This window comes from Pinus tabuliformis, chromosome 3_2 (genome assembly GCF_031772625.1).
Source record: "Pinus tabuliformis cultivar Carrire ecotype Pingquan chromosome 3_2, CPIR1, whole genome shotgun sequence".
In the NCBI taxonomy this organism is placed as follows: domain Eukaryota; kingdom Viridiplantae; phylum Streptophyta; class Pinopsida; order Pinales; family Pinaceae; genus Pinus; species Pinus tabuliformis.
Genome location: NC_142302.1, coordinates 679,630,170 through 679,656,508, shown reverse-complemented (window position 1 = coordinate 679,656,508; position 26,339 = coordinate 679,630,170). Strand labels below are relative to the sequence as shown.

The 26,339-nt window shown below is 40.6% G+C and overlaps 1 protein-coding gene across 2 annotated transcripts in view; it reads right to left on the bottom strand.

The window, feature by feature from the left end:
* Window positions 1-16,220, bottom strand: part of LOC149182468 (uncharacterized) — a 70,681-nt gene extending 54,461 nt beyond the window's left edge. Inside the window, exons 1-3 of one of the 2 annotated variants that reach the window (XM_089416866.1) lie at window positions 15,933-16,220; window positions 12,234-14,573; window positions 11,852-12,014 (exon numbers count right to left, since the gene is read on the bottom strand). In XM_089416866.1, the coding sequence (XP_089272992.1) occupies window positions 11,852-12,014; window positions 12,234-14,410 (2,340 nt within the window). In that variant the 5' untranslated portion in view covers window positions 14,411-14,573; window positions 15,933-16,220. The remainder of the gene's footprint in view (window positions 1-11,851; window positions 12,015-12,233; window positions 14,574-15,932) is intronic. The other variant, XM_089416865.1, reaches the window with a different exon arrangement.
* Window positions 16,221-26,339: the final 10,119 nt, after the last annotated feature.

Genomic DNA, 26,339 nt, shown 5'->3' with positions numbered 1-26,339 from the left:
CTACAGGTTGGGAGTAGAAGGACCAACAAGATTCATTGATAGAGGCAGATTACCATTGTTACAGATTGGGAGCAGAAGGACCAACAAATGTGTTCAGGATACGACCAAGTGAAGTTGTGAAGTGCACTACATCAGCTAGTAGGTAAGTTTTATCTTGTTCAGGGTAGATTGGTTGTCATAGTTGTTGACACCAAACCCTAATTTGTATTCTTGTATCAATGATTGTATGAGGGCCATGATCCCTTGTACAAGACCCCTAGACTATTGTATTATAGATTGATAATATAATGAAGTTGGGTTGTTGAAAATTGTAAAAAGTTGTCAATTTGTGCACGTGTTGATTTACTGCTATATTTATTTCGTTGTGTGAAGTAGTTTGTTCTGGCATTTGAGTTGGTAGTGTCAGAGATTCTAAGACCCTAACCTAGATTTGTTAGTGTCGTGAAAAAACATGGTATCGGAGTTACTTTGAAGGACCAGTGAATCAGAGTGTGCACAGCAAAGCAACTCAGAGGGAGTTGAGATTGTTTAGATCATGGAGCAGAGGGTTCAACTAAAGACGTGGAGATGTGGTCTTGACTAGCTTGGCAGCGAGGTTGGTTGGGAGTTCTGGTGGATTGGTGGTAAACCTAGTGAGCAACAATTTGTTGTAGAGCAAGTTGTTGATCATGGACTTCCTTTGACTTGCCATGGATCGTTGGGACATCTCAAGGATTGCTTTGGAATGGACGAGATTAGTATGATCGATATTGCTTCATGTGATGGACAAGATGTTAGCAGGCTAGTTTCATCATTGGATCGTGATGTTGCATATCCGAGATTGGAGGCATATGCACGAGTTGTGTTTGACCCAGGAGGATGACTGCTTGCAGGACTGGATTGTAGTGATGATGGCCAATGTTCAACCGCAGCTCAAACTAACCTTGTAGGACACGAGATGAATAGCAGGTTGAGCCAGTGGAAACTAGCTTCAAAGGGAGAATCCCTATGGAAGTATTGAGATCTTTAGGTTCATATGAGAAGAGGCAAAGGCACTACCGAGATAGTGTGATTCATTCTACAAAGTATGTTGCAGTCGTGAACGCCAGATGGGCTCATGTAGCCAGTGATGAGCTACTTCCTAGTGTTGGAAGTAGCTCCCTCGCTAAGAGAGAGTGTTGAGATTGGCAGCTTTGAAACCCTAGTGTACAAGGTTGTGGAGGAATTGGCACCACAAAAGGCCTTGTGGGCTAAGAACCCAAGCATGGGGTTTTGCACCCAAAGGAGTGGGCGCAAAACCAAAGAGAGTTTTGATGATTAGACCCTTGGAGATGGAAGAGCACCCTTAGAGGAGCAAGGGGATGCTTCAAGCACCAAGAGAAAAATCATCAAAATGAAGAAAATAAAATTTCATTTATATGTGTGCGCTATGTTGTCACTTGAAGTGTACACCTAAGGTGCAATGCTCAGAGTAGGGGTTGTCACCTATTCCCTACTCACTTCGTTTAAGCTCTCTCCTAGGAAAACTAAGGGGGGTAGTCCCTAAAGGATGAATAACGAAGGAAAACTTGATGTAACAACAAGTCTAGCAGATCTAAGGGGAAGGCAATTATTATTAGTGTAACTTGATTGTTAATTAAAACAAATGTAAATATTTATGAGCAAATGTGTATTAAGATGAATTCTATTAATGAGGCAAACAAAAGATAAATATGATAGACCAGTGCCTTAAAACAATGCTCAATGTAGTTTAAGATACTTGCAAATAGATATCTCAAGATTTAATAACAACAATGTTGCAAATCAATATTTTTTTCAAACAATGAAGAAGGAGCTCTGAGAATGATGAACCCTAATCTCTTTGTCGTCGCCTCCCTTCCTTCAGCCGTCGTCTGGCCTTTGCTCGGCCCTGCAGAAGATGGCGACGCGAGCTTCAGAGAGGCCCCGACTCCATTCAAGCCAAACCCAGCGAATAAGATCGCGTGCAGCCCTACGAAGAAAAAAGAGAAACATGCACGGGTTGGGCTCTCAGCAAGCTGCGCATGCACTGCAGCAGATATGGCGGCGAACACTCTTCATCTGCAGGTCGTTGGCAGCTTCGCAGTGAGGATGAGGACGGCGCCCGGCCTTGAGGGACTTCTGCAGGCCGCCAAGATTTTGGACGTTTTGACAGGCAACAAATCAAACTTCGAGGGTTCCAGATTAACCCTGCATCTCAATAGCTTATGGATCCAGCACGACATCGCCAGGAACCCACACGCATTATCTGTCGTGGAGCAAGGCTGCGATTTTTCTAGCCAGCCCCTGCACCCCAACAGTCCATTGTTTCAGAGGGCTACCACAGAGTTCACCAGTCAGCAAAGCCCTAGCTCCAGAGGAAAGCAGAAGTCTGATCACTCTGCCTCGTTCCAGATCCAGATCGTGCTCCTTTCTGGCAAAACTCTGCTACAATGGGTAAGCTCTTCGGATCTAGTGCAGGACCTCAAGCAAATCCTAGAATTTAGGCTGGGGATTCCCTTTGCATCTCAATGACTCCTCCACGAAGGTAAACAACTTGAGGATCTTTATCCCCTTTCTTTTTACAGCATTAAGAGAAATGCCTCCATCATTTTTACCCTTCGTTTGAGAGGGGGAGCTGTTGGACAGTCATCTTCAGCTGCGGCTTTTTCATACAAAGATGTTGTCCCAAATGCCCAAGAAAACAGCTCCACCAGCTCAAGCTCCCAAATCTTTTTTGGTGGACAAACTGGAGGAAACCCCCTCCATTGAAATAATGCATCCAACGCTGGATGAGCAAATCCAAAAGTATGCAGAGCATGCCATCATTTGCAGGTTCAATGGGCTTTGGCCACGCACAGCAGATCTCTACCAATGGATTCACTCTAACTGGACCAACAATTGCAAGGTTCTTCTCTGCTCAAAGGGTTTCTTCATTGTAGTGTTTGCTCTCAATGAGGACTACCAAAAAGCATTAACTGAAGGCCCATGGTTTTGGGGCTCAGCAGGTTTATTCCTCACCCCCTGGTTCCCAGATTTCGATCCCTCTACAGCAATCATCACCAAGCTCCCCATCTGGGTCAGACTTCCTAATCTCCCGGCGCATCTATGGCACTTTGTTGTATTCCAAGGGATCGGCAATTCTCTAGGCCGCTTTCTAGCCACAGACACCTCTAGAGGGGAAAAGGGCATATACACCTTCGCCAGAATCTGTGCAGAAATAGACATGAGCAAAGGTCTACCTGATCAGATTAATCTCAAAATTGGAGACTTCCATTGGACTCAGACCCTGGATTACGAGAACACAGCCTTTCGCTGCCGAAATTGCCATCACACAGGGCACCTTCAGAGCTCTTGTCCCTCGATGCCTGCCCAAAAGAAGAAAGCCAATCCTAAGCCGAAATCCAAAAGCTGGAAACCTCATGATCCTCCCCCCATGGATGATTTTGATTCCAGCTCAGATGAAGAGGAAGGGGATGCAGAAGGAATGGATGCAAAGCTGGCACAGGATCCGCCCTCGACTGGTCCTGAGGAATCTACTGTCCCCCCAAACTCATAGAAAAGAACTCATGAGTCCTCTCCCTCAGATTCAGACAAGGAGACCTCTCCGTCAGCCCAGCTCAGTTTGCAAATCATGCCAGCTCAGCAGAGTCATCTTGATTGGGTCAAAGTTGGTAAAAAGAAAGGGAAAAAATGCCAAATAGTTGATTCTACCCACGTTGGGTAGAATCCTTTGTTCTGCTCTTGTTACTCTGTTCTTCTTGTTACTTCTTGCTTAGCACTACTCTCTTCTTGTTTTCTCTTAGGGCCGAGGTGGATAGTCTATCCTTTCCGGCTGCCCGTTTTCTTGCTTCTCTTGGTTGTAACTTCATATTGTACCATACGTCCTCTTAATAGAATTAGTTTTTACTGAGAAAAAAAAACAACAATCTTGCAAGAGAAGCGTTAGTATGAGAGAAAGGCACAATATTAAAATATGAGCAATAAGATATAGCTTGCGGGAGTGAAAGAAGCTTGTACTCTAGTTCAAAGAGAAAATGCTCAATTAAAAATGACAATATTAGAGACAATGAGACGGAAAATTCAATGACAAGTATAATAATAATATAGCTTTCCAAGTGAATTGAAGATGCTCACAATCTAACAATATGCCCAAAATAGATGAAAGTTAGGTGAATGAGACGCAAGACTAAGTTAGGTGATATGCAAGATCTTGGTTGATTTTATTAAAATTCCTAATCTAGATGAAGGCCTTCTCCTCAATTGTCAAAAACAAGTCCTTAACAAGGTTGTAGAAAGAAGTGTTGGGGAAGGAGGCTAAGGCCTCATTAACGATACCTACCCAAGACGTTGGGGAAGGAGGCTAAGGCCTCATTAATGATACCTACCCAAGACTTTTAACAACCCAAGTGCCTTCGTTCCTACAAGGGACTCGACCACAAGAGAACTGCAAGGTCACATGTTTTAACCGTTTCTTAAGGGTCAATCTCCTTAAATTGACAAATTAGGGTAGATTTCTCTTTACTTGATAATTTCTTGTGATTATTCTTGGCTTCTTATTGTTTTATTATGTTCTTCTTCATCAAAAAATTACCAAAATATGAACATGAAGGTCACAAAAAACAATGAACACGAGATATAGGCTCTAAGCCAGGGCAAAACCACCCAAGGGGGAAAACCCAATGAATCTTCTCTTCTTATAGAATCAGATCAAAGTGAGAAATCCAAGACTCAGGACAAAACTAGATACAAGGAACAAAGTCAGCTCTCCCTCCATGATTCACTTTCCAACTGTTCACAACAAGAGGCTTAGCCTTCCATAGTAGCACACTTCAGCCTTCATGTCACAGTAGTCTTCTTCAGTCTCCTATCATAAATATATATCTTCAGTTTTCATAATAGTTAATTTTAGTAGCTCCTCCACAGATTTGGTTATAATGTCTTTAACAGAAATATGACTTCATCTTGATCTCCTTGCTATCCTTCTTTTACTTCCCTGGTCGGAGAGAAAGCTTCTTATTGGAGATCTGAATTCTGCCACAGAAAACCACATTGAATTGCTTGCACAGTTTGGTGGAGGACATATGCCAATATATAGTTGTTCTCATATGCGAAGAGACACGTTCTTTCAGTGAGCCAACTTGACATCCAGGAGGGTCAACTTGGCTTCTTAGGGTGAATTTACACAAATTACATTTTCAAAATTTATTTTTCCTATTTTCTTTACAAGAAGTCCAAATAGGACTTTGACTCTTTAACTCAACAAATCCTAGAAACATGAAGGACATGCTTAACTAATGAAATAATAAAAATAAAATAAAAACTTGTTTTTCTTCTTTTACATAAAATACATAATGATACAAGTACAATGATAATTATGAAAAGCAAATCTAGTTACATTTTCCTTCAATTCCATCATTGAATTTTGTTTGATCTCACCTAGAGAAAGAAGTTGAAGTTGTGGTTGCACAAGATGATGGAGGTGGAGAGGCACTAGATCGAATGTATCAATGTCTAGAATCCTTGGATGTTGCATCAGCAGAAAAGCGAGCTGCTAAAATTTTATTTGGCTTAGGTTTTGACTATTTGAGTACTCAAACGAGCTTTCCAAGAAAATAGTGTTAATTTTGTTAGATTTCCATCCAAACTCTGCAACTACTTAGATGAATAACTGAAAACTGAAACTAGTTAACTTTCACCAAGATACAGAGCCTCTTAACAACTTATAAGCAGCGGAATAAAAACGCGTAGATAAAAACATGTCACACAATTGACACACTTTTCTCAGGAAACCCAACAGGGAAAACCTACTTGCTTGATGTGGCTATTTTATTGATTGTCTTGGAGCAATTGAATCTATTACAAAGCAATTTGTCTCTCTTGAGAAAGTGTTTTACTTCTCACACAAATCTCAGCTAATACAATTGATCTTGGCCTTCCTTGATCACTACTTGATCTTGGTTCCTGCACACAATTGATCCTCTACTACCTCCTTGACTTGCTCTGCAAACCCTGTTGTCTTGCTTCAATTCTGCTCCTCCTTCCTTGTGCACTTGGCCTCCTTATTCCTTGCGTTGATCTCCTATTTCTTAGCGCACTTCTAGCCCTATTTCTTAGTGCACTTGAGCTCCTATTTTTTTAGGACCCTAGCTCCACACAACCTGCGCACAACCAATTCTCCTAAATCCTAACACACTTGTGCTCCTATTCTTTAGGACACAATTATTGCACTCCATAATCAAGGCTCTCTCACACTAACTCATGAGCTTTGTCTTGTCACAAACCTTTGTGCACAAAAAAATGTAATTTACTTGTGCCTTCGTCCTCTCTTTATAGGTGAACTTCGATCCATGTAAGAAGACCCAGCTTAATTTAGAACTCAAGCTCTGATAGCGATTTAATTGAGAGTGTTAATCGCTCTCCTTCCAGCCATCATTGGAGTTGTTAACTCATTCTCTCTCCAATCAACACTAGAGATCTAACTCGCTCTTCCTTCAATCAAGACTGAAGACTAACTCGCTCTAACTAAACTGCTAATTGCCACCTCGTTTTGTAGTCAAACTGATGAAGACTCCACTTAATTGAAGCTCCAACTCTATGCATGCTAACTTGATGATTATTCTTGTAAACTGGAAATAACTCATCCTAATTGAATTCTAACTCACGGGGACAACTCGAGGTCTTCACTGGCTAAGGGACAAGCTAGAAGACCTTGCTCACTACATTTTCAACAATTTTCTTAATATCTATTTTGCAAAATGTAAGTCTAAGGTTCTAAAGGGGGTTTTTATCATATACTGAAGCTTACATTTCTACAAAGAAAGCTTGTCCAAAGAAGAAGAAAATTGCCATGGAGGAGGACTACTAAGGGGGTTCTATACGCAAATTCTAAATACACATATTGTGTGTATGATTCAAATATAGCAACCGGTTATGGCGTAGGTGCATTTTTATTTCTCCTTGTAAGCTAAGTACAAATAATGGGTGCCACAAAATGTCTATGGTGTGGCAGATCTCTAAGGCCAAGAGAACTCATGCATGGGCTATATTTTTATTCATTAACCCGATTGACATCCTTTTTCCTTAAATAAACTTTAGGTAGCTCTAGAAGTTGGCAAGACAGACAGATTTTGACACATTCAAGCAACAATATCATGGGACCAAACAATGGTATTGATTTAAACCATGGTGCCAAACCATTGTAAAGGTTGAAAAGGAAGAAACAACAAAAATTGCAAATACATGGTCAAACAAATTGAAAAAGAAAAAGATAGTTTGTGTGTTGAAGGACAAATTGGATGAAGAGTGTTGTTTGGAGAGCAAAAGGATAACAAAGAGTTGAATGTTTCAAAAAGACAAATCATAACTAGACTAGCTGAGATCAGATTGCTAAATAGAGAGTTGTAAGGTGTTGAAACCAGTTAAGATTGAAGAATAGTGAAGGTGATTGAAGAGAAGCTAATTGGATCAACAACAAATCAAATACAAATCAAAGATTTGAAAGGGGATTGGAGTTTCCTGCAAGTGGAAAGGGAATTGGTGTCTCCAGCAGGTTGGTGCCTACAAATTTGAAAGGGGATTGGTGTCTCTTACAAGTTGGTGCTTGCAATGACTGTCACAGTAGGTTGGTGCCTACATTCATTAATAAAGACAAAGTCGTTTTGTGGAATTGGTGTCTCCAGCATGTTGGTGCCTGCAAATTTGAAAGGGGATTGGTGTCTCTTACAAGTTGGTGCTTGCAATGACTATAATAGTAGGTCGGTGCCTACATTCATTAATAAAGACAAAGTCGTTTTGTGGTTTTCTCCTGAATGGGTTTCCACGTAAAACTTTGCATATTGTGTTCTAGCTTGATGGTATTTGAATGCTTAAGATAATTCATTAAAGTTGTGTAATTGGCTTGATAATCAATTCATTGAGAGTGAAGTGTTAAATAAGGCAAACACTGAAGAATATTGATTCACTCCCCCCCCACCCCCCCTCCCCGCGTGTTCAACAGATTGTGCATCCAACAATGCAAAGGAATGGGTGACCTTTTGTAGATGGATGATTAAAGAGTTTCCAAAAGTCCCCTACCTTGTCTATAATCACTTCAACGTGATTGAAACACGGGATGATAAAGAATGCTCATTGTCAAACCAAATTCCCCAAGGGAAAAAGGATGCAAAATGCCTTGAATATCACAGCAAGACCTTATGATTGGAACACATTCATGTGCAAAGATTTTGTTTAATTATCGTTTAACTAGTCTAATCTGCATAAGATCAAGCATGTCATGTTATTAAGAAAAACAACTTTTACTTTGATTACAATTTTAAGGCCCTTTAGTATTATTATCCTCTCTTTGTCACTCATCAATTGGACTATTGAAGACACCCAAATGTTAGTTATTTGTGACATCCTCGAGGAGTGCCAACATATATTAAAACACTTGAAGGAGAAACACGAATTGACCTAAAGATAGGATTAAAGACCAGCAGGACCATCACCAAAGTGAGCAGGAATTTGAAGTAGGTGATTGAGTTTTCTTGAGATCGCCACATTATAAGCAAAAACCCTTTGGGAAAGAAAGTAGGTCGAGATACTAAGGTCCTTATAAACCATTAACAAGAGTGGAATAGGCTGTATATACCAGTGTTGATAATATCGGCAATATTCAAAAATATCGCAATATTTTCGGCAGAATGATATATCGCTGAGAAAATATCGCGATATTTTCTGTTTTGAAAATATCGGCAAAATATCGCCACATTTTGAAAATATCGGCTATGTTTAAAAATCTAAAAAAAATTGATTTTTTATGCTTGCCGATATTTGCCAATATTTTCGCCGGTATTGCCGATAAGATGTTTTTTGGACCCTCACCGATATTTTGCTGATACCGATATTATCAACACTGGTATATACTCCAGAGATAGTAGCAGGAACTTGAATGCATAACACCATCCATGTCTCATGCACGAAGAAGGTAATAGAACAAAAAATTGAAATCTTAACTACCTTGTCACCTTTAGATGATGAGGACAATGTTATTATAATTTCAGAATATGTTCTGACTGTTGGAGAGAAAAATTGGCAAAGTATTCTCGAAATTCTTTATTGAGTGAAGCAATCTGCCCTGCAAAGACGCTACATGGTAAGGTCCCCCAGTAGTTGAACACCCGGCACTCCATTTACTCAGGGGGGTAAGTAATTCAAGGACAAGGCACTACCATGATGCTTAATATAATGTACAGCATGTTAGTCAATTGACTCTTTAGTAGTCATCGAAGTTTCATGTTAGTCATTGGTATCTTATGACAGTTATTGGAGTTTTTTGTTGAGTTAGAGTAGTATGACATTTATTGCCACAACTCGTTTACAAAAAGAAATTGGCTTGCAAGTGGCAATAGGAATCCTGCTAGGTGGTGAAATTATACAGATAATCCATGCATGTAAAGTCACTTATCCTGCATGCAAGGAAGAATGAGGTGAGAGAAATGAAAGTATAAGTAGATCCCTAAAACTCAAGGGAGGTAATGTTTCTTGGAAAACTTTCTTGTAGGCAGTCTTTGAAGCACCAACTCTTTGGCCAGGTGCAATGTCCACCATCCATACTGCAGATTGGAGACTCTAGGCCTAGGTTGGAATCCACACCTTTAAAAAGTTTTATTGTCTTATCTAATATTAAAAAGCACCTTTATCAACAAAAATTAAGGTTTGAGGATTTTCACGACCTTACGACCAATTGTTCAATTTTAAAGTTTGCCACATTGCCTTTCATAATTTTTAGAATAGTTGTCAACTTGTTACAATACTCTAAATTGCTGCTGCTGAAATATTATTAACTAGTTATACTAAACCACTGCTACTATTCATGTCATTGCATGTTTCTATTTAAGGTTTCTACGACCTTTCCCACTCATTTGGTTACAGAGACACCCCATAGACATTGTCAGTTTACATGTTTTCTTCCTTTTTCTTAGGATCATCACACAAACAGACAAAGATCATGTTATAACGTTTCACATTCTCCCTTTATAAGTTTATTAGAAGTCATGACTAGATAATGCCATCTACTAAAACATGGAACTCAAATTCTAGACTGTTTAGTTGGCGTATGTTATAAGAACTCACCCCTAACGTTGACTGATAAGCTGACCACCTAACATAAGTCACGGGGGTTAGATAGCCAATATGTTACCAACCTAATTTTGAGTATGGTTACAAGGATGCAATACTTCAACCCATCTGAGAGAGGAAATGACAAGGACAAATGAGAAGGGAGAGAAAGCAGACAAAGAATGTGAAAAGGTCAAGAGCAGAAGAATGCCACTTTACAATGCTTGGAGAATGAGGATTCAGGGACATAGTCAAGAGTGGAAAAGCTTCTGATATTCGGTCAAACAAGTAACTAATATTTCAAAGACTGTGATTGTTGTCAGAGGTTAAACACCTGTGCAAACATGTTTATGTTTAATGCATCTGATCGAAAATATCCATAGGGATACAGAGACTAATAACTCTCTCCTTATCTATTGGAAAGAAACTGCCTTGATGAACACGTGAACAATCAAAAAATGATGGTGAATAGAGTGCATGTCCAAGTTGTTGATTATAAAAGAACGACGATGTGAATTATATGAAGTCAACTTATTCATTTTTAAAGGTAAAAATTAGCAACTGACCATAACGAGCTAGCAAAAAGGTTGAGCTATATCATCACAACCATAAAGACATTAAATCACAAATAAACCAAAGTAGATTGTAATCTGCCTTGACTTCTATAAATTCTGCTTCTGTTTCCCAGTTGGGATGAACATATAATATCAATAGAGTAGCAATGGCCCAAAGAGAATTCTGAACTGAAAAGACAGTTTGGGTGGCAAAAATTTGGGAAGGTATATGTTTCCAGTCCAACATTTAAATTATCTCATACTATGACTGGAAGTTACATAATTCCAAGATGAATGAATGCATTAACATTTGACACCCAAAAAAGTTTGTAAAAAAACAGCAGCAGTTCAATGCTTAAATGTAATGATTCTCCATGTTCATCTGAAAATAACAGGGCCTCAGGAGATTGTGGTAGAACTGGGCAGGGTGAAAAAAGGCATTTTAGAAAGCTCAGACTTTTGGGAAAATCCAAACAAGATTTACACATCTCCAGCAACATTGTGAAATTAAACAAACAATTCATGGTAAATTTGACAAAACGTAGTTCCACATAAAGATGCATTGAAAACGTCACACCAAAGTCTTGGCTAGCCAACATAAACATCAGGCCTGGTAAACACAAAATCTGTTTCTTCAAGTTTCAGCAAACTGGAATAGGGGAAAGAGAAGACATAGCCACCTTAGAAGTTACAGTGCATTACAGTATCAATGATTGCACATATTGCCAAACATATTCTTTTGTCACATGATTTACAGTCGTATACGACCCGCTAGCACATTTTTCCAATAGTACTTTAAAGTTTAACTTCCTTGTACAAAAAGTACAGCTTATTGTTATGAAACTCCAAAATTAATCTATAAACACAAGAAATAGAAGACTTATATTAGATCTTTTGTAAACATATTAAGGACCACATAGGATGCATGAAGAGAAGCAGGCCATAGGAAGATATTCAAATATATCTTTTGATTGAAATAATTTACAAGACGTTTTTTAAACATCCGTAATCCCTTGATTGAAAGAAATCCCAAACCTATTGCAAAGATGTTAACATTGTAAAAAATGGAATTGTAGTCTTTTTTATGAAAACTCTTGTCAGAAGGCCTATTTGAGCATACTTACCTGACTACAACAATCAAAGCATTTTCTTAAAAGAAAACATGAAATTAGGAAAATATGAACAAAGTGACTTATCTTGAAGGTCCTTGGGATAATCACCTGACTGTCTTCATTGTCAAGGCACTGCAGGCAACGTTGCACAACATGATTACCATTAAGGTCCTTTATGAGGGTCACAACACCTGGTATAAGAGAGGACGTGACCATGGAAACCTGTTGTGGAGTCTCAAGTGTTTCTATCAACTTTTGTACTGCACGTGTTCTGCCCAACCACCATATACAAATTGAATCATGGGCCAAAGAATCTATATCTAACAAAAATCAGGTGTGATAATTAATCAAACTTCCTGTCATTTGCACACGAACAACAACACTGTAACCTCCTAGCTAAAAGTGATTGATTTTGCTCTTATCCCTTCATTAATTGCTTGTACCAAAATCAAGAATCAACTCAAAGTTTAATCAAAGAAATGATACTCACCCATGCATATTTAGTGATATATTGACAAGCTCTCCTGCTTTGCCAGTTATTGCATGAAGAATTTGCATCCTTTGGTCTTCATTACAAACTTCCAAAAGCTTTTGCACAAGATAATTCCCAAAAGGATCAGTCATAAGTTCAATTATGTGATCAATAATCTCAACAAAAATTTTCTGCACGTCTTCTGGCCTTCCCTCATCGAACTTCTTTTGAAGAAAACGACAGCCATGCTGATCCCTGGCTATGCAATATATCCGACCTTCTACCTCATCTAAGGAAGTATACTTAGGTAGCAGTAGTTGTTGTTGAGAACTAGATAATGTCCTAGGAGTAAGTTCGAAGTCTATATTCTCAGGTGAAAGTTCTCTAGGATGCCCTTGACTGTCTAGCTGAAAAGAACCAACCCGCAAAGCAGATGAAAGACGCCCATCAGACAATACCCTTCCACTGCCATTTCCATTGCTCAGGGAGTCCTTCCTCCCTCCTGCTGGACTCAGATTAATAGTCCTAACAGTGTTTATACCTCGAGACCGATTTCTAGTCAAAATCTTTTCAGGAAAGATTGGCTTTTCCTCTCCATTCAAAATTGTAACCCCAGAAGGATCCTTGGTTAGAATATTACCAGGTGTGGAAATTCTCCCACTAGCAACCATTTGTGCCTGGCTATGAGAAAAGGGGCAACTTTCTCCTCTACCACAGAAACCTTGAGAATGGTAGCGACAAAGATTTCCACTTTGCAATGGAAAGTCTGAGAAATCAATGACTGATGCACCTGCAGTACCTGGAATTAAATTGGTATTCCAATCTCCCTCAACTGTGGGCAATCCCTGCTGTTGGTATTTATACAAGGGTTGTTCAAGTTGGGAAATTGTCATTGAAGGCTGCACACCTTGCTGTCTGAAGCTCTGGTCTAAAGAACTTCCCATGATACCAGCAGCTGTCTGATTTGGCATGCTTCCCCGTGCTTGAGTCTGGACATGCTGCAACATGTATTGCTGATGCATCCTCCTGTACCTCTCTTCCTCGAAATGCTGCCACATTAGGTGCATCCTATTTATTTGTGACTGAAGAGCAGGAACAGGAGGCCCACATTGTTGTGGTTGAGGTTGTAAGAATGATCCAATGTGAGTGTCCATGTAATATTGTTGTTGCAAACCCGAGATTGGGGAAAGCACTTCTGCCCGAGATATAGATGCATTTGGCAGAATGTGAAAGCCTGGCATTTCAGGTGTTGGAGCAGCTGCTGCAGAGTATAATGGAATTAGTCTTTGTGGATCATTCGGTTCAACATTAAGACCATCCAATGGCAAGCCCAAATTATTCCCATAAGTGTTTATTCCATTACCATTATATTTCAAGAGCTTCTTCATTGCTGGGTTTGACATATCATTCCCTGTGGCTTGGAAAATTCCAGACAGATTTATATGCTGAGAAGGATACCTGATGCCATGCACATTTGACAAAGATGCATTTGATGGAGAACCCATGGAATTCAAGGAGCCAACCCCATTCAAATGTCCAGGAACTGAAATAGTCGCTACATCAAAATGTGAATAGACTTTTGCAGCAATTGTTGGAGCTTGTCCATTCACTGATACAGAACTGCCATAGATTCCATCTCCAGGTTGACCAGATGCCTGGACGCCCTGACTTAACACCTTATCCTCTTTAAAATTTAGATTTCCAAATGCAGTTGTCAAAGCTTGATTGTCCACAAATACTTGCTTGGTGGGCAAGGCAATTCCATTGTGATGGATGGAGACATTCGATTGTAATTGCCCTTGTTCTGTATTGGTCTCTATATGCACCGCTCCTTGCACTTTAGTATGCTGCTGCTCTGGTTGAAGCTGTAAGGAGCTCCCACTAGCAGAACCATTGAAAGATAGGCCACCATAAAATGCAGGAAAGCGGCTGGATGGCATTGGAGAAACAGAAACAATGGTGCCGTCAGGGGATGCAGACAGATTCTTTGCTCCCTGATAATCCTGATAAAAGTCATCATAAGTTCCTGTAGTAGAAGACTTCCTGGCATTCTGCTGCAGTAAAACACCTTCTCCTTTTGGGGACTCATCAGTTCTCTGAACCTCCTCCAGATGTGGAGGTGCAGCGGTTGCACTTGGAATTTCCCCTAAAAGCATCTCAAACTCTTCGTCGTCCTGTTCTGTGCCACCTTTCATATCAAGTTACCCAAAAATGTAAGACTAAGGAAGCTACAGCTAACCAAGCCAGCTCTACAAGCTCCAAAGCTGCCACCAACAAACCATAAAGCCAACATCCACCGTTCCATCCACGACCACAAAATTGGCAAACCTGGTTGGACTAGCTGCCCCAGAAACGCCACTCCACAACAAACAAAAGAGATTCAATTTCATAGGACTTAATTGATAAACTTGAATGTCAAATAACCAAAGCATGCAGCAAAAATTACCCGGATAACCTGATAATAACCCTTGTCATCAACCAACCAAACAAGGAAAATCCATAAAACAACACATTCAACTACAAAAGAAAATAAATAAAAGCTCACTTTAACAGTTAAAAAGCAAAATTAAGTCAACACCGGAGTTGGTTGAACTTAATCGATTGTTGAGGTCATGGGGTCGAATTTGTGAGTGATGAATGAGTTATTTCCTGAATCTTGATATCCCAGAAAAATGCCAACAATCAATTTCTACTTCTCAGCAAGAGATCAAGGATCGGTTTGGCATGTCATCTAAAACATCTGTTAAAAAAGAGAGGCAACAGTTAATTTAATCTCAGGTTTTAAACCCAAGAGAGAAGTAATGGCCTCTGGGTTATTTGTCTTTGTAAAAAACTCCTGAAAAAGCACATTGTCTGTTTACTTGTAAGTGATGACCTCTGGTTTATTTGTCTTTGTAAAAAACCTCCTGACAAAGCAAGAAAACATGCAATGTTTTCTTGTGGAAAAGTTATGAAAAGTGTGTTTTAACCTACGAAAAAGAAGACAGCAAATAACCAAAAGCCCAAAGAACGAATAGGCTAATCAGTAAGAAACTAATGCTTGTGTCTATGGCATATCTCCAATCAAGATTCAAAGCTGTCCAAGACCCCTAAAGCTAAAAACAAACGATGTCTTTGGTCAGGAAAAAAGAAGAAATGCCTTCCAGGCAAGCAAAACACCCCAGCGTCCAAAAGCCAACATACATTAATAGAAAAAGTTTAGTGACAAGCTTCCAAAAAACCGATCAACCAGCCAGACAACTTAAACCGATGATAAGTTTATTTCTCCTTATATTTTAATAAAAAGACCTCAGCTTCTCAGCAGACACCCAAAACAAGAGCTAAAACCCCATCTATTAATCAATTAAACATAATGTATCTAAATTCGTTTCATAAAAATTGCAAAATGATGGCTTTTGAACTTAGCTGATCGGAGTCCAGGCAAGAACATAGTTTATTTATTTTAAATTTTAAATTTTAAAAAATTAATTGGAAAAAAAATTATATATATATATATGAAAATCAGCCTCGGCTTTCAAGAAAAATAAAACCCTAAACCCTCTTAATTGCAATTAATGATCAGTTTGAAAGGATCAAAATCAATTAAACTTATCCAAGATTTTACAGAATACCCAAAGAAAACAGATTTGAAGCCCTAGATGAATCCGTGAATTTTCAAAATATATATCCAGCAAATGAATCTGATGGCATTGCATGAAAAGTGAGCGCAGAGTTTACCCATATGAGGGTTGGGATTATGTAAATCCTTGGACTGTGCTAACTCCCCTCAAGCAGAATAGAAGACCTGAGAATTAGTAGCAGAGAAGGAGGAGGAGGAGCAGCTTTGTCATCTATCATGGTAGGATGAATAATTTATCTGCAGATGATGAATATATGGAGCGGAGGAGGAGGCGTGATGGAGAAGCGAGGAGAAGCGAAGAGAAGCTTGCATGGTCTTGTAGTGGCTCTTTCAAACCCAACCCAAGATGCATAAATTTCAACAAATTATTAAAATTTCAAGGCCTAAATTTAGCTCTTTATATCTAATAATATGCATTAAATACATAACACTGTCACTGACCAGAGAAGGGGGAAGAAAAGGGCATTTATAAGTTTTATTTGATGCGTTTTACCTAGCACCCATTTAAAGCCATGCGTGAACTTGGTTTTATTCTTTTTGGTGGTTTGAACTGGTTTTACATGGCAAAGTTGAAACTAAGATATTAACTCTGATATTAAGTTTCAAATTTTATATATATATATTACATTACATTACATGGCAGAAATGAGAAATTCACCAAGTTTGCATAGTCATTTTATACTTTGTACGAGGATTACTATTTGTATGAATAAATCTTATTACTTTTAGTCTTTTAAAATTATTTAAAGAGTAAAGTAAGTATAATGTCATTTGATTTCATATATTTATATGTTTATACAAGTTAAAATATATTCAAAGGAGTTTTTTTTTAACATTTGCACAAAAATTATATGAGCTTTGAGGCTATGCATTTTTTTTAAAATACTTGTATAAAGATTATATATATTAGAGCTTTGAAGTTACGCAAAAGCTAGTTATGATTAGAAGTTTAAGGTTGAGAAAAGAAGTAAATTAAAGAAGCAAGAGGAGGCTTTAGAGGAGAATTAGAAGCTTAAGGTTGAGAAAAGAAGTAAATTAGAGAAGCAAGAGGAGGCTTTAGAGGAGAATTAAAAGCTTAAGGTTGAGAAAAGAAGTAAATTAGAGAAGCAAGAGGAGGCTTTAGAGGAGAAACCAAAGGTCTTTTGGTCGAGTACATAGTGACCAAATAGACAAAAATATTGATGGAACCAAGAGTAGAGAGACATTGTAGTTGCGAGAGGAGTTACCTTGAGGGACAGGCATTGCCTGATTAGCGTTCAGGAGGGTCTTCTTAGACCACTGGGCAGAACTTGTAGTAATTTGCATTATCGGAAAGGGGATGCCCTATGGAATCTGACTGACTTGATGACGTTGGTTGTGCTCATTACTACTGGGGAGACATGGCACCATGGTTGCTGACATGGCCACTTTTGTTGTTGGATGGGCCCAAGCCAACTAGAGCAACAATTGAGTCGTCAAGGGTCTATTGATGCCTTCGCGAAGGGCTGAAATGTATGTCATGTTGGGTATCACTCTGAACTGGAGAGAGCGAGGGGGAGTCCATAACTATATTCATAGAAGGAGACACATAGCCCTGGAGTTGCATGCCATGAAGGTTCGCAATGCGTCAATAGGGAGCTTTGGTGTGTTGTAGGTGAATTCCATGTCGAGCACATTGCCTTCCAACGACAGGTTTACATCCTCCTAGTCCCCAAAGTGTCGACTGAGGAGACTAGGCAGAGCCCATAGGTGGTCTCTCGTAACTCTAAGTTCCTGAGCCTCTACCTATGTGACCATTTTGTGATAACGATGAGGAATGTTGCAGTCGAAATGCTCATTGCCTTGTCCATGCCAGGGGGGAGGGGAGGTCTTCCCCTTCCTCAGCCTCCTTTGTGGGGACGATTATGTTCATGCACCATTATTGCTTTGAAAACTAATGTAGATCTTGTCACACGAGTTCTTGATCACTATGTAAGGTGTTGCAGAGTTGAATTGTGTCTGTTCCTAAAGCCTCGTATATAACAATAAGGTCCTCTCGTCAGGCGGCAAGGCAAGCGTACCAACTTGTCATGTGTCGTAAATGCCAAGGGAGGGTGGCCTTGTCACCACCTTCGTGCTTCAAACCCGAAAAGTTATAGAATGTGAGTCCATGGTGCCACCAAAATCCCGTGTTAGATGAGTTGTGGGGATAGTTCATTTGGGTAGCTATTATGCAAGATATGTTGTCCAACACTCGTATCCGAGGGTAACATTCAAAAGAGTTGCAAGAATAAAGAATAAACTTTAGCAACAATAAATTTGTAGTTTTCTTGAGAGAAAATATGTCCAAGGAAGTGTGGCCACGAGTGAAAGAATCCAACAACATGTTAGGCCCCTATACTACTAGTGTAACCCCTTATTGTTATTAGTACAAAACCCTTATTATATTGATGTACCCATGTAGTGCCCATATTGTTACTATTGTGCCCCATAGAAGCCCACTATTGTTATTATTGTGCCCTTACATTATTATTGTTATGTCGGCTCTAATTATATTAAGACCCCTTAGACTCCTATATATAGAAAGGAGGTATTTTCATTTGTATCATAAAAGAATTGTTCATTTATGTAATTTAAAGGAGGTTGCCCCCTTGAAGAGGCTGAATTCTAAGGCGTTCATCTATCTTTTCTATCTTTTTGTGAGCTGGTTCAAATAGGTCACATGAAGCAATAGGGTTTCGCTGCTCCAAATAGGTCATCGTGGAATTTTCGCTATAACTTTTTTTTGCGACGTTTCAGAAGCAAAAAAAAACATTTGAGATGAAATCGCACTGAACCTTGGTTTTGAATTTCAGAGCTTGTCGCGCTATATTTGCGGAGATATGATCTAAGGAATTTGGTCTTTTTGCGGACTCCTGAATTACATTCCAAACAGGTGACCTTGGGAAAATCAACATAACTTTTGTTTTGAGCATTAGATTGCAATTTCGTAAGAAGTTTCAGAAAGAGGACGGACTGTAGTTTCCTGTGTATATTTTTCAAATCCTAAGGTTAACACAGTGACAAATGGCACTTCATACAAGTTCGATCTTCTGAAAAGGTATATAATCAGGTCATCTTGGGAGATTGTTCATAACTCTTTCTTGGAGAATCTAAATTTGATCAGACTGGTGGCATTGGAAAGAGGACGCAAAGGGCTACTGTAGGTCGCAATTTCAGAACTAGAAGAACTGAAATTACAGAGTTATAGTCATTTCAAGATCGAGCTCCTAAAATCAAGAAAAGGTGATATGAGGAAGTTTGATGGCAAGGATCCGGTAAATTGGATACTTCAGATGGAGCAATATTTTGATCGACATGGTGTACCACTGTTACCAAAAGGTATGTATTGCATCTTCATATTTAGAACCAGGTCAATTTTTATGGTATAAAGGGCTTTGTTCTCGTAAACAACTTGTTATGTGGTCAATTTCCACGGAGGAAATGATAGCACATTATGAGGATACAAAGAGCAACACCTTCTTTAGAGCAACACCACAACAATTGGAAAGAGTAAAAGGGCTTTGTTAGATAGTGGAAAGTAAAATTATGGCAACAAGGAAGTCTACCCCTCACAAATATAAAGATGGAAGTGTTTTTACTCCTAGCCTTCCACAACCTACAAGGGTTACACCACAACAATTGGAAGAAAAAATAGAAAAAGGGCTTTGTTACAATTGTGATAGCAAATGCACTAAAGGTCATAAGTGTGCTGAGAAGAGTTTATTTTACATAGAGTATGAAGAGGAGGAAGAAAAGGATCAAGAAACATCACAAGAAGAGGATATACGCCAGGACCCAACCCCAGAGAAAGAAGAAATGAATCAAACCATATCTTGTAAAGCATTGGCAAGAATTACCACTCCTCAAACTCTCAAGATAGAAGGACATATCAAGAAGAAAAAGGTGCAAGAAGTGAAAAATCACATTGAGAAAAAAGAAATGAATCCAACCATATCTTGCAATTCATTTGTCAGAATTACCACTCCTCAAACTATCAATATAGAAGGACATATCAAGAAGAAAAATGTTAAAGAAGTGAAAGATCACATCGAGCATCAAGAAATGAATCTGACCATATCTTGTAAAGGATTGGAAGAAATTACCACTCCTCAAACTCTAAAGGTAGAAGGACATATCAAGAAGAAAAAGGTTCAAGCAGTGAAAGATCACATCGAGCATCAACAACAAGTTCTCCAACTTTTAAATGATAACGCCACTTTGGTGCAAAATCGAATGAAACAACAGGTAGATCAACATCGTAGTGAAAAATGTTTTGATGTAGTTGATTGGGTATTTTTACTGCTACATCTCAAGCAAGCTATTTATGAGAAGGAAATGTTGGCAATACTACATGTACTTAAGAAATGGCGACCTTACCAAATGGGAAGACACTTCAAGGTAAAAATGGATCATGATAGTCTTAAATAATTTTTAGAACAACTATTATCTTTAGAAGAACAGAAAAAATGTGTCATAAATATGTTGGGTTATGACTTTGACATCATCTATAGAAAACGGAAGCAAAATTTTGTTGCAGATGCACTCTCAAGAAAGGATGAGGATGTGGAAGCATTGTTTTGTGCTATTTCTATTATCCAACCAGATTGGATAAACGAAGCAAGGGATGAATGGAAGAAGGACGAAGAAGTATGGCCACTTATTCAAAAGTTGCAAAAGATCCAAATTCAAACAATATTGCCAAAAATTGAAGAGGAAGGAAAAATCATATTGGAACTTGGAGTAGTCACAGAAACAAGAACTCGACAACTACGAAATCGATCAATTTCAGAGTATCTCATCAAGTGGAAGAACTTACCCACTGAATATTCCACATGGGAGGACAATAATTTTATACAAAAGCATCAAGAACTACTCAAGCGTTGAGGACAACACTTATTGAAGGAGAGGGACATGTTAGGCCCCTATACTACTAGTGTAACCCCTTATTGTTATTAGTACAACCCCCTTATTATATTGATGTACCCATGTAGTGCCCATATTGTTACTATTGTGCCCCATAGAAGCCCACTATTGTTATTATTGTGCCCTTACATTATTATTGTTATGTTGGCTCTGATTATATTATGACCCCTTAGACTCATATATATAGAAAAGAGGTCTTTTCATTTGTATCATAAAAGAATTGTTCATTTATGTAATCTAAAGGAGGTTGCCCCCTCGAAGAGGCTGAATTCTAAGGCATTCATCTATCTTTTCTGTCTTTTTGTGAGCTGGTTTCATAACACTACCCCATAGTAAGGATGTATAAAGCATATTGAGGAGGTTCATACCCATGAATATGGCAAGGGACAAGGACAAACCCTTCCTAAAGATCATATAAAGCCACATTCTCATGCTTAAGATTAATTTCACCAATGGGAATAGAATCACAATATTCAAACTCTACATAAGTGATTTGCTAGAATGGATGTCTATCTAAGTTTGGAAAATTTCCTTGATTGTTCATGTCTTATGATCCAACCATATGCATTCTCTTATACTCCCTTTGGAATTTTGAAATGATAATACAGTAAAGGAAATAGGGAACTCTCCAAAAAAATTCATATTAAAAAAAACAACAACAACCAAGAACAAACTATACACAACTTGTGTTAGGGTTCGTATACAAATGGGCCCTCCAAAATTTATAGTCTTTGAGTACCAAGACAAGGGATGGATTCAAACAATATATTATGAAGGTGTCCTTTTAGATGTAAACAATGTCATGCCCACATGCATTTGTAGCCCAAATTTGTCTGGTGAACCAACTAGAGTCAAAAGTGTAAAAGTATACAAACTCAAAATTATTCACTCTAATTACCCATAATCCAAAACAAATAATTGATAAATGGGCTTAAAAACAATGAGCAGAAATAAAGTGATGGGGGGGAATATGAGGTACTAAATTCTTAAAGTTTAGAAGACCCTTGAGATCAAGACATGCCCCCATTTCCCTAAGTAATAAAAGACCATTTCACATTAATGTATGCACCACCCTCTGTGTAAGGACCTCGGGCGCAGGCGCGCGGGCGGACGCGGGCGCGTGGACGGGCGCGGGCGCACGGGCGAGCGTGGGCGCGCGGGCGCGGGCACGCAGGCGGGCGCGCTCTGCACGACGGTGCGACATTTCTACGAGCTGCTTGCGACGAAACCTGCGACACTTGGAGAAATGCGATGGATGAACGGTGAACTTATACCCGCGGTTGAGGCACTTGCGATGGGGGTTGGCCGACTCACATGGAGGGCGAGCCGACTCATAGTATGGGCGCTCGAAGGGTGTGTAAGTGATGATTTGGTGGTCGGCTGGGCGAGCCACCACCACCTTGCGATGTGTATATATGTGCGTACGTTGGAGCTCATTTGAACCAACAAGCTTCGCACTTTTTCTTTGCTCTTGAAGAGAGTCTCTTGTGCGCAGTTTTAAGGGGAGATGAGCGCATAGCTCATGCGCTTCCCTTTGGTAGTTCGCACTTGGTGAAAGGCGCTCTTGGTGAGAGGTGGATACGTTGGGCAAGACGTGCCCGAGTGTATTGTGCGGAGGTGTTTGTGCGACGACTTGGCGTGGGTGTCTTAGCGACTCGGGTGAGCGCCCGCCCACCGTGCAAGTGTGCACGAAGGTGAGATGAAGGTTGGAACCGGAGGTCGTAGAGTTGGGCAGGTGATACTACATGATGTGCACACAATTTGGGCGATTGTCAAGAATTGGCAAGCGGGACTGCGTGTGGGCAGGGATACACGGTTTGGGCGTTTGCGACCAAACAAAGAGCGAACCGGTGAAGACGTGCAACGAGGTGAACGACGGGTTGGAGAGTCGTGCGGAGGTGCCGACGAGCTGGGCAACCGAGTTTTCCGAAGTTGTGAAAATTTGGCTAAGTGTAAATTTGGGGTTTCCCAAGGACTTAGTCTGTACATTGTAAAAATGAAGATTATATAATATATTGATATTCGGGCGGACTCATATTGCAGGGAGTTACCCCTCCCTTTATATTGTTGTGCATTTCTCTTGGTTAATGTTGTTGATAATGAATGTGTATGGGTGTTCATTGGTATAAAGACACATTAATAATACTTGGTAACGAAAATAAACTAAGTATGGAATGTTAAGGCGTAGTCTACAATCGTAAGTATTGGTGAAAAGAAAACGGTTGGTAGTGCCGCACCTCGCTATAAGCGGTTGGAAGACTACCGCAAGTGTAGGGGCGTGACAGGTGGTATCAGAGCTAGTCTGAAGACTTGGAGGAGTCTTGCAGGAAGCTAGGTGAAACAGGTGTACATACACTTGACAGTTGATGACAGTGGAAGCAGGTACTTGCAGGTGAAGGAAGCTAATTTCACATACAAGTGGAACAAGGGCTGGTTCATGGTTGCAGGGAACTTGGTGAAGCTGGTGAAATAGGTTTAGTAGAGGTGAAGCTTAGTGCTTAGGCCAAGCTGAACGACAAGGCATGGCAGGTTTGGAGGAATGTGAAGGGAAGCTCTTGCTTACCTTATACAGGTTGAAGAGGTTGAAAGAAGAGAATCCCCGGATTCGAAAGGAACTTGAAGTCTTGGAAAAGAATGTTGAAGACGAACTTCTTCAACTTGGATGGACAATGGAGCAAGGTGAAGTTGCAGATTGTGCAAACAAGGAAGAGGAAGCCGTGATAGTTGAAGATGTTGCAGACATGATCATGATGGAGGACGAGCTTGAGATTGATCAAGTTGGACCAGGATCGTGCAGTTTGTGGACATGGATGAATGAGGATACTCATATGGAGGAACCTCATGATGATGTAAGTACCATTGATACTTGTGTTTCATTTGGGCATTTGGTGGATGGACCGTATGCAGGGAAGGGCAAAGCCAGTTTGCCGATGCTAGGGAGCATCTTACCATGGATGTTTATGATGAGACCTTGTATGGAGAAGCAAGGATTGTTGACTGTTGCAGGACTTGTTGGGGTTGTTTGTGACCTTATGATGAGAGGTGCAAAGGCCCATGACAAGGGTGGAACTTGATGATCGTTGTGGATGAATGGGTCATGCTTTAGCCACATGGCTAAGTGCCCGACATGACTCATGGATAGATTGGAGGGCACACTCTTGGGTGGACTTCTCATGGCCGAGACCAAGAGATAGTCTTGGTGGACACTTTGGTGGAGGAGCTATGATGGAGGGACTCATGACATGATGATATGGTTGGGTGACCGAGTTCACTAGACCGAAAGATTGCAGCTTGGATGAGGATGACCGATTGTTGTGATGGGTCTACTTGGTTGGACTACATGGACAACATAGTCATGGACATCAGGTTGGAGACATGGAGCATGGCAGTCTTATGCAGGGACATTATGTGGGAGCACTTGTAGAGGTGTCACTTATGGGCATCCAATGAGGAGTGCCAAGGCAGGATGTTGTGCAGGTGGATTTGCTGGTGTGACATGGAGACTTATTACTTATGAGCCTATGGATAGGTTGTACACTCTTGTGCAACAAGACCATGGATTTGGATGGAGTTGTGAGCAGACTATGGAGCATTCCTACTACATGGAGAGCTGAGGCATCTTGCAGGGACCTTTGGGCCAAGGCTTGTATGCTTGCTGATGTGTTGATTGGGGATGACTTATGGATCTCATGATGACATGAGATTGTTGTGTCTTTTGGGGACTTCACATATGGTGGACTTAGAGGATTTGATGCATTGAGGAGCTGAGATCAGAGACTTTGATGCAGGATGGGGTGCATACTTTCGAGTACATGTATGGGAATGGCTTGGAAGAGTGACTTGATGTGGAGGATCGATATGAGACACTTTGGAGTGATGGAGTTACAATGGTGATAATGCTTTGGTGGCAACACTTGGGCATGTGTTGAGCCGAGACTCAACTACCTTTTGACATGAGAGCTGATTGATCTATGATCATGGGCAGCACATGGATAGATGAGGCAGGTGTATACTTGTTTCTATGGAGACTTGAGGGTTGACACATTTCAGATGTGATGGAGGTAGCTTCATGGACTTGGATGTGGCATACCGAGAGTTGGAGTTTGATGAGATGGTCTCTTCATATGGAGGAGATACACATATGGATGATGTTGGGATAAAATGTGGCTAATTTCACCAAACATCATGAATGACATGTTGCAGATGAGATGAGGACTACTTCATGGACCTGAGCAAGGTTTACTTAGATTGGATGGATTCTTGATCGAGTTCAGGATGTGACAGGATGCTTCGAGGAACAACTGATGATGGCATGAGGATGTGCATTCTCATGGTTTGAGCGTGACGGTTGGATTAGCTACCCAACTAGTTCAGACATGGGGGTTAACAGTGTGCAGAGATGTGTTAGCATTGTGTTGGAGTATCATGGCAGCAGCTCACATGATGACACATGATGAGGTCGACACGAGATGTTGCAGTGGACATGTAGCTTGAGATGGAGGGGCCAGCCTTCCACGATGAAGTAGCATGTGGAGATTGTGACATGATGGTTGATGATCATGGATTGAGATGACTTCCGATGTATGACATACCAATGGGTGTACCTTGGTATGGTTATCTTGGTGACAGATGGTTGCCAAGGTGAGACATGGTGGAGATGGTAGTTCTACATATGTTGCAGTGATGGTTGCAGTATGTGGAGGAGTTGACATCATGGATAGTGATGATCTTGGTGGATGGCTACCGAGATGGTATGTTGTCGAGGGCGACAATGATTTCAGGTGGAGGAGGATGTAAGGACCTCGGGCGCAGGTGCGTGGGCGGACGTGGGCGCGTGGACGGGCGCGGGCGCGCGGGCGCATAGGTGGGTGCGCTCTACACGATGGTGCGACGCTTCTGCGAGCTGCTTGCGACGAAACCTGCGACACTTGGAGAAATGCGATGGATGAATGGTGAACTTATACCCGTGGTTGAGGCATTTGCGATGGGGGTTGGCTGACTCACATGGAGGGCGAGCCGACTCATAGTATGGGCGCTCGAGGGGTGTGTAAGTGATGATTTGGTGGTCGGCTGGGCGAGCCACCACCACCTTGCGATGTGTATATATGTGCGTACGTTGGAGCTCATTTGAACCAACAAGCTTCGCACTTCTTCTTCGCTCTTGAAGAGAGTCTCTTGTGCGCAGTTTTAAGGGGAGATGAGCACATAACTCATGCGCTTCCCTTTGGTAGTTCGCACTTGGTGAAAGGCGCTCTTGGTGAGAGGTGGATATGTTGGGCAAGACGTGCCCGGGTGTATTGTGCGGAGGTGTTTGTGCGACGACTTGGCGTGGGTGTCTTGGCAACTCGGGTGAGCACCCGCCCACCGTGCAAGTGTGCACGAAGGTGAGACGAAGGTTGGAACCGGAGGTCATAGAGTTGGGCAAGCGGTACTACGTGTTGTGCACACGATTTGGGCGATTTTCAAGAATTAGCAAGCGGGACTGCGTGTGGGCAGGGATACACGGTTTGGGCGTTTGCGACAAAAAAAAAAAGAGCAAACCGGCGAAGACGTGTGACGAGGTGAACGACGGGTTGGAGAGT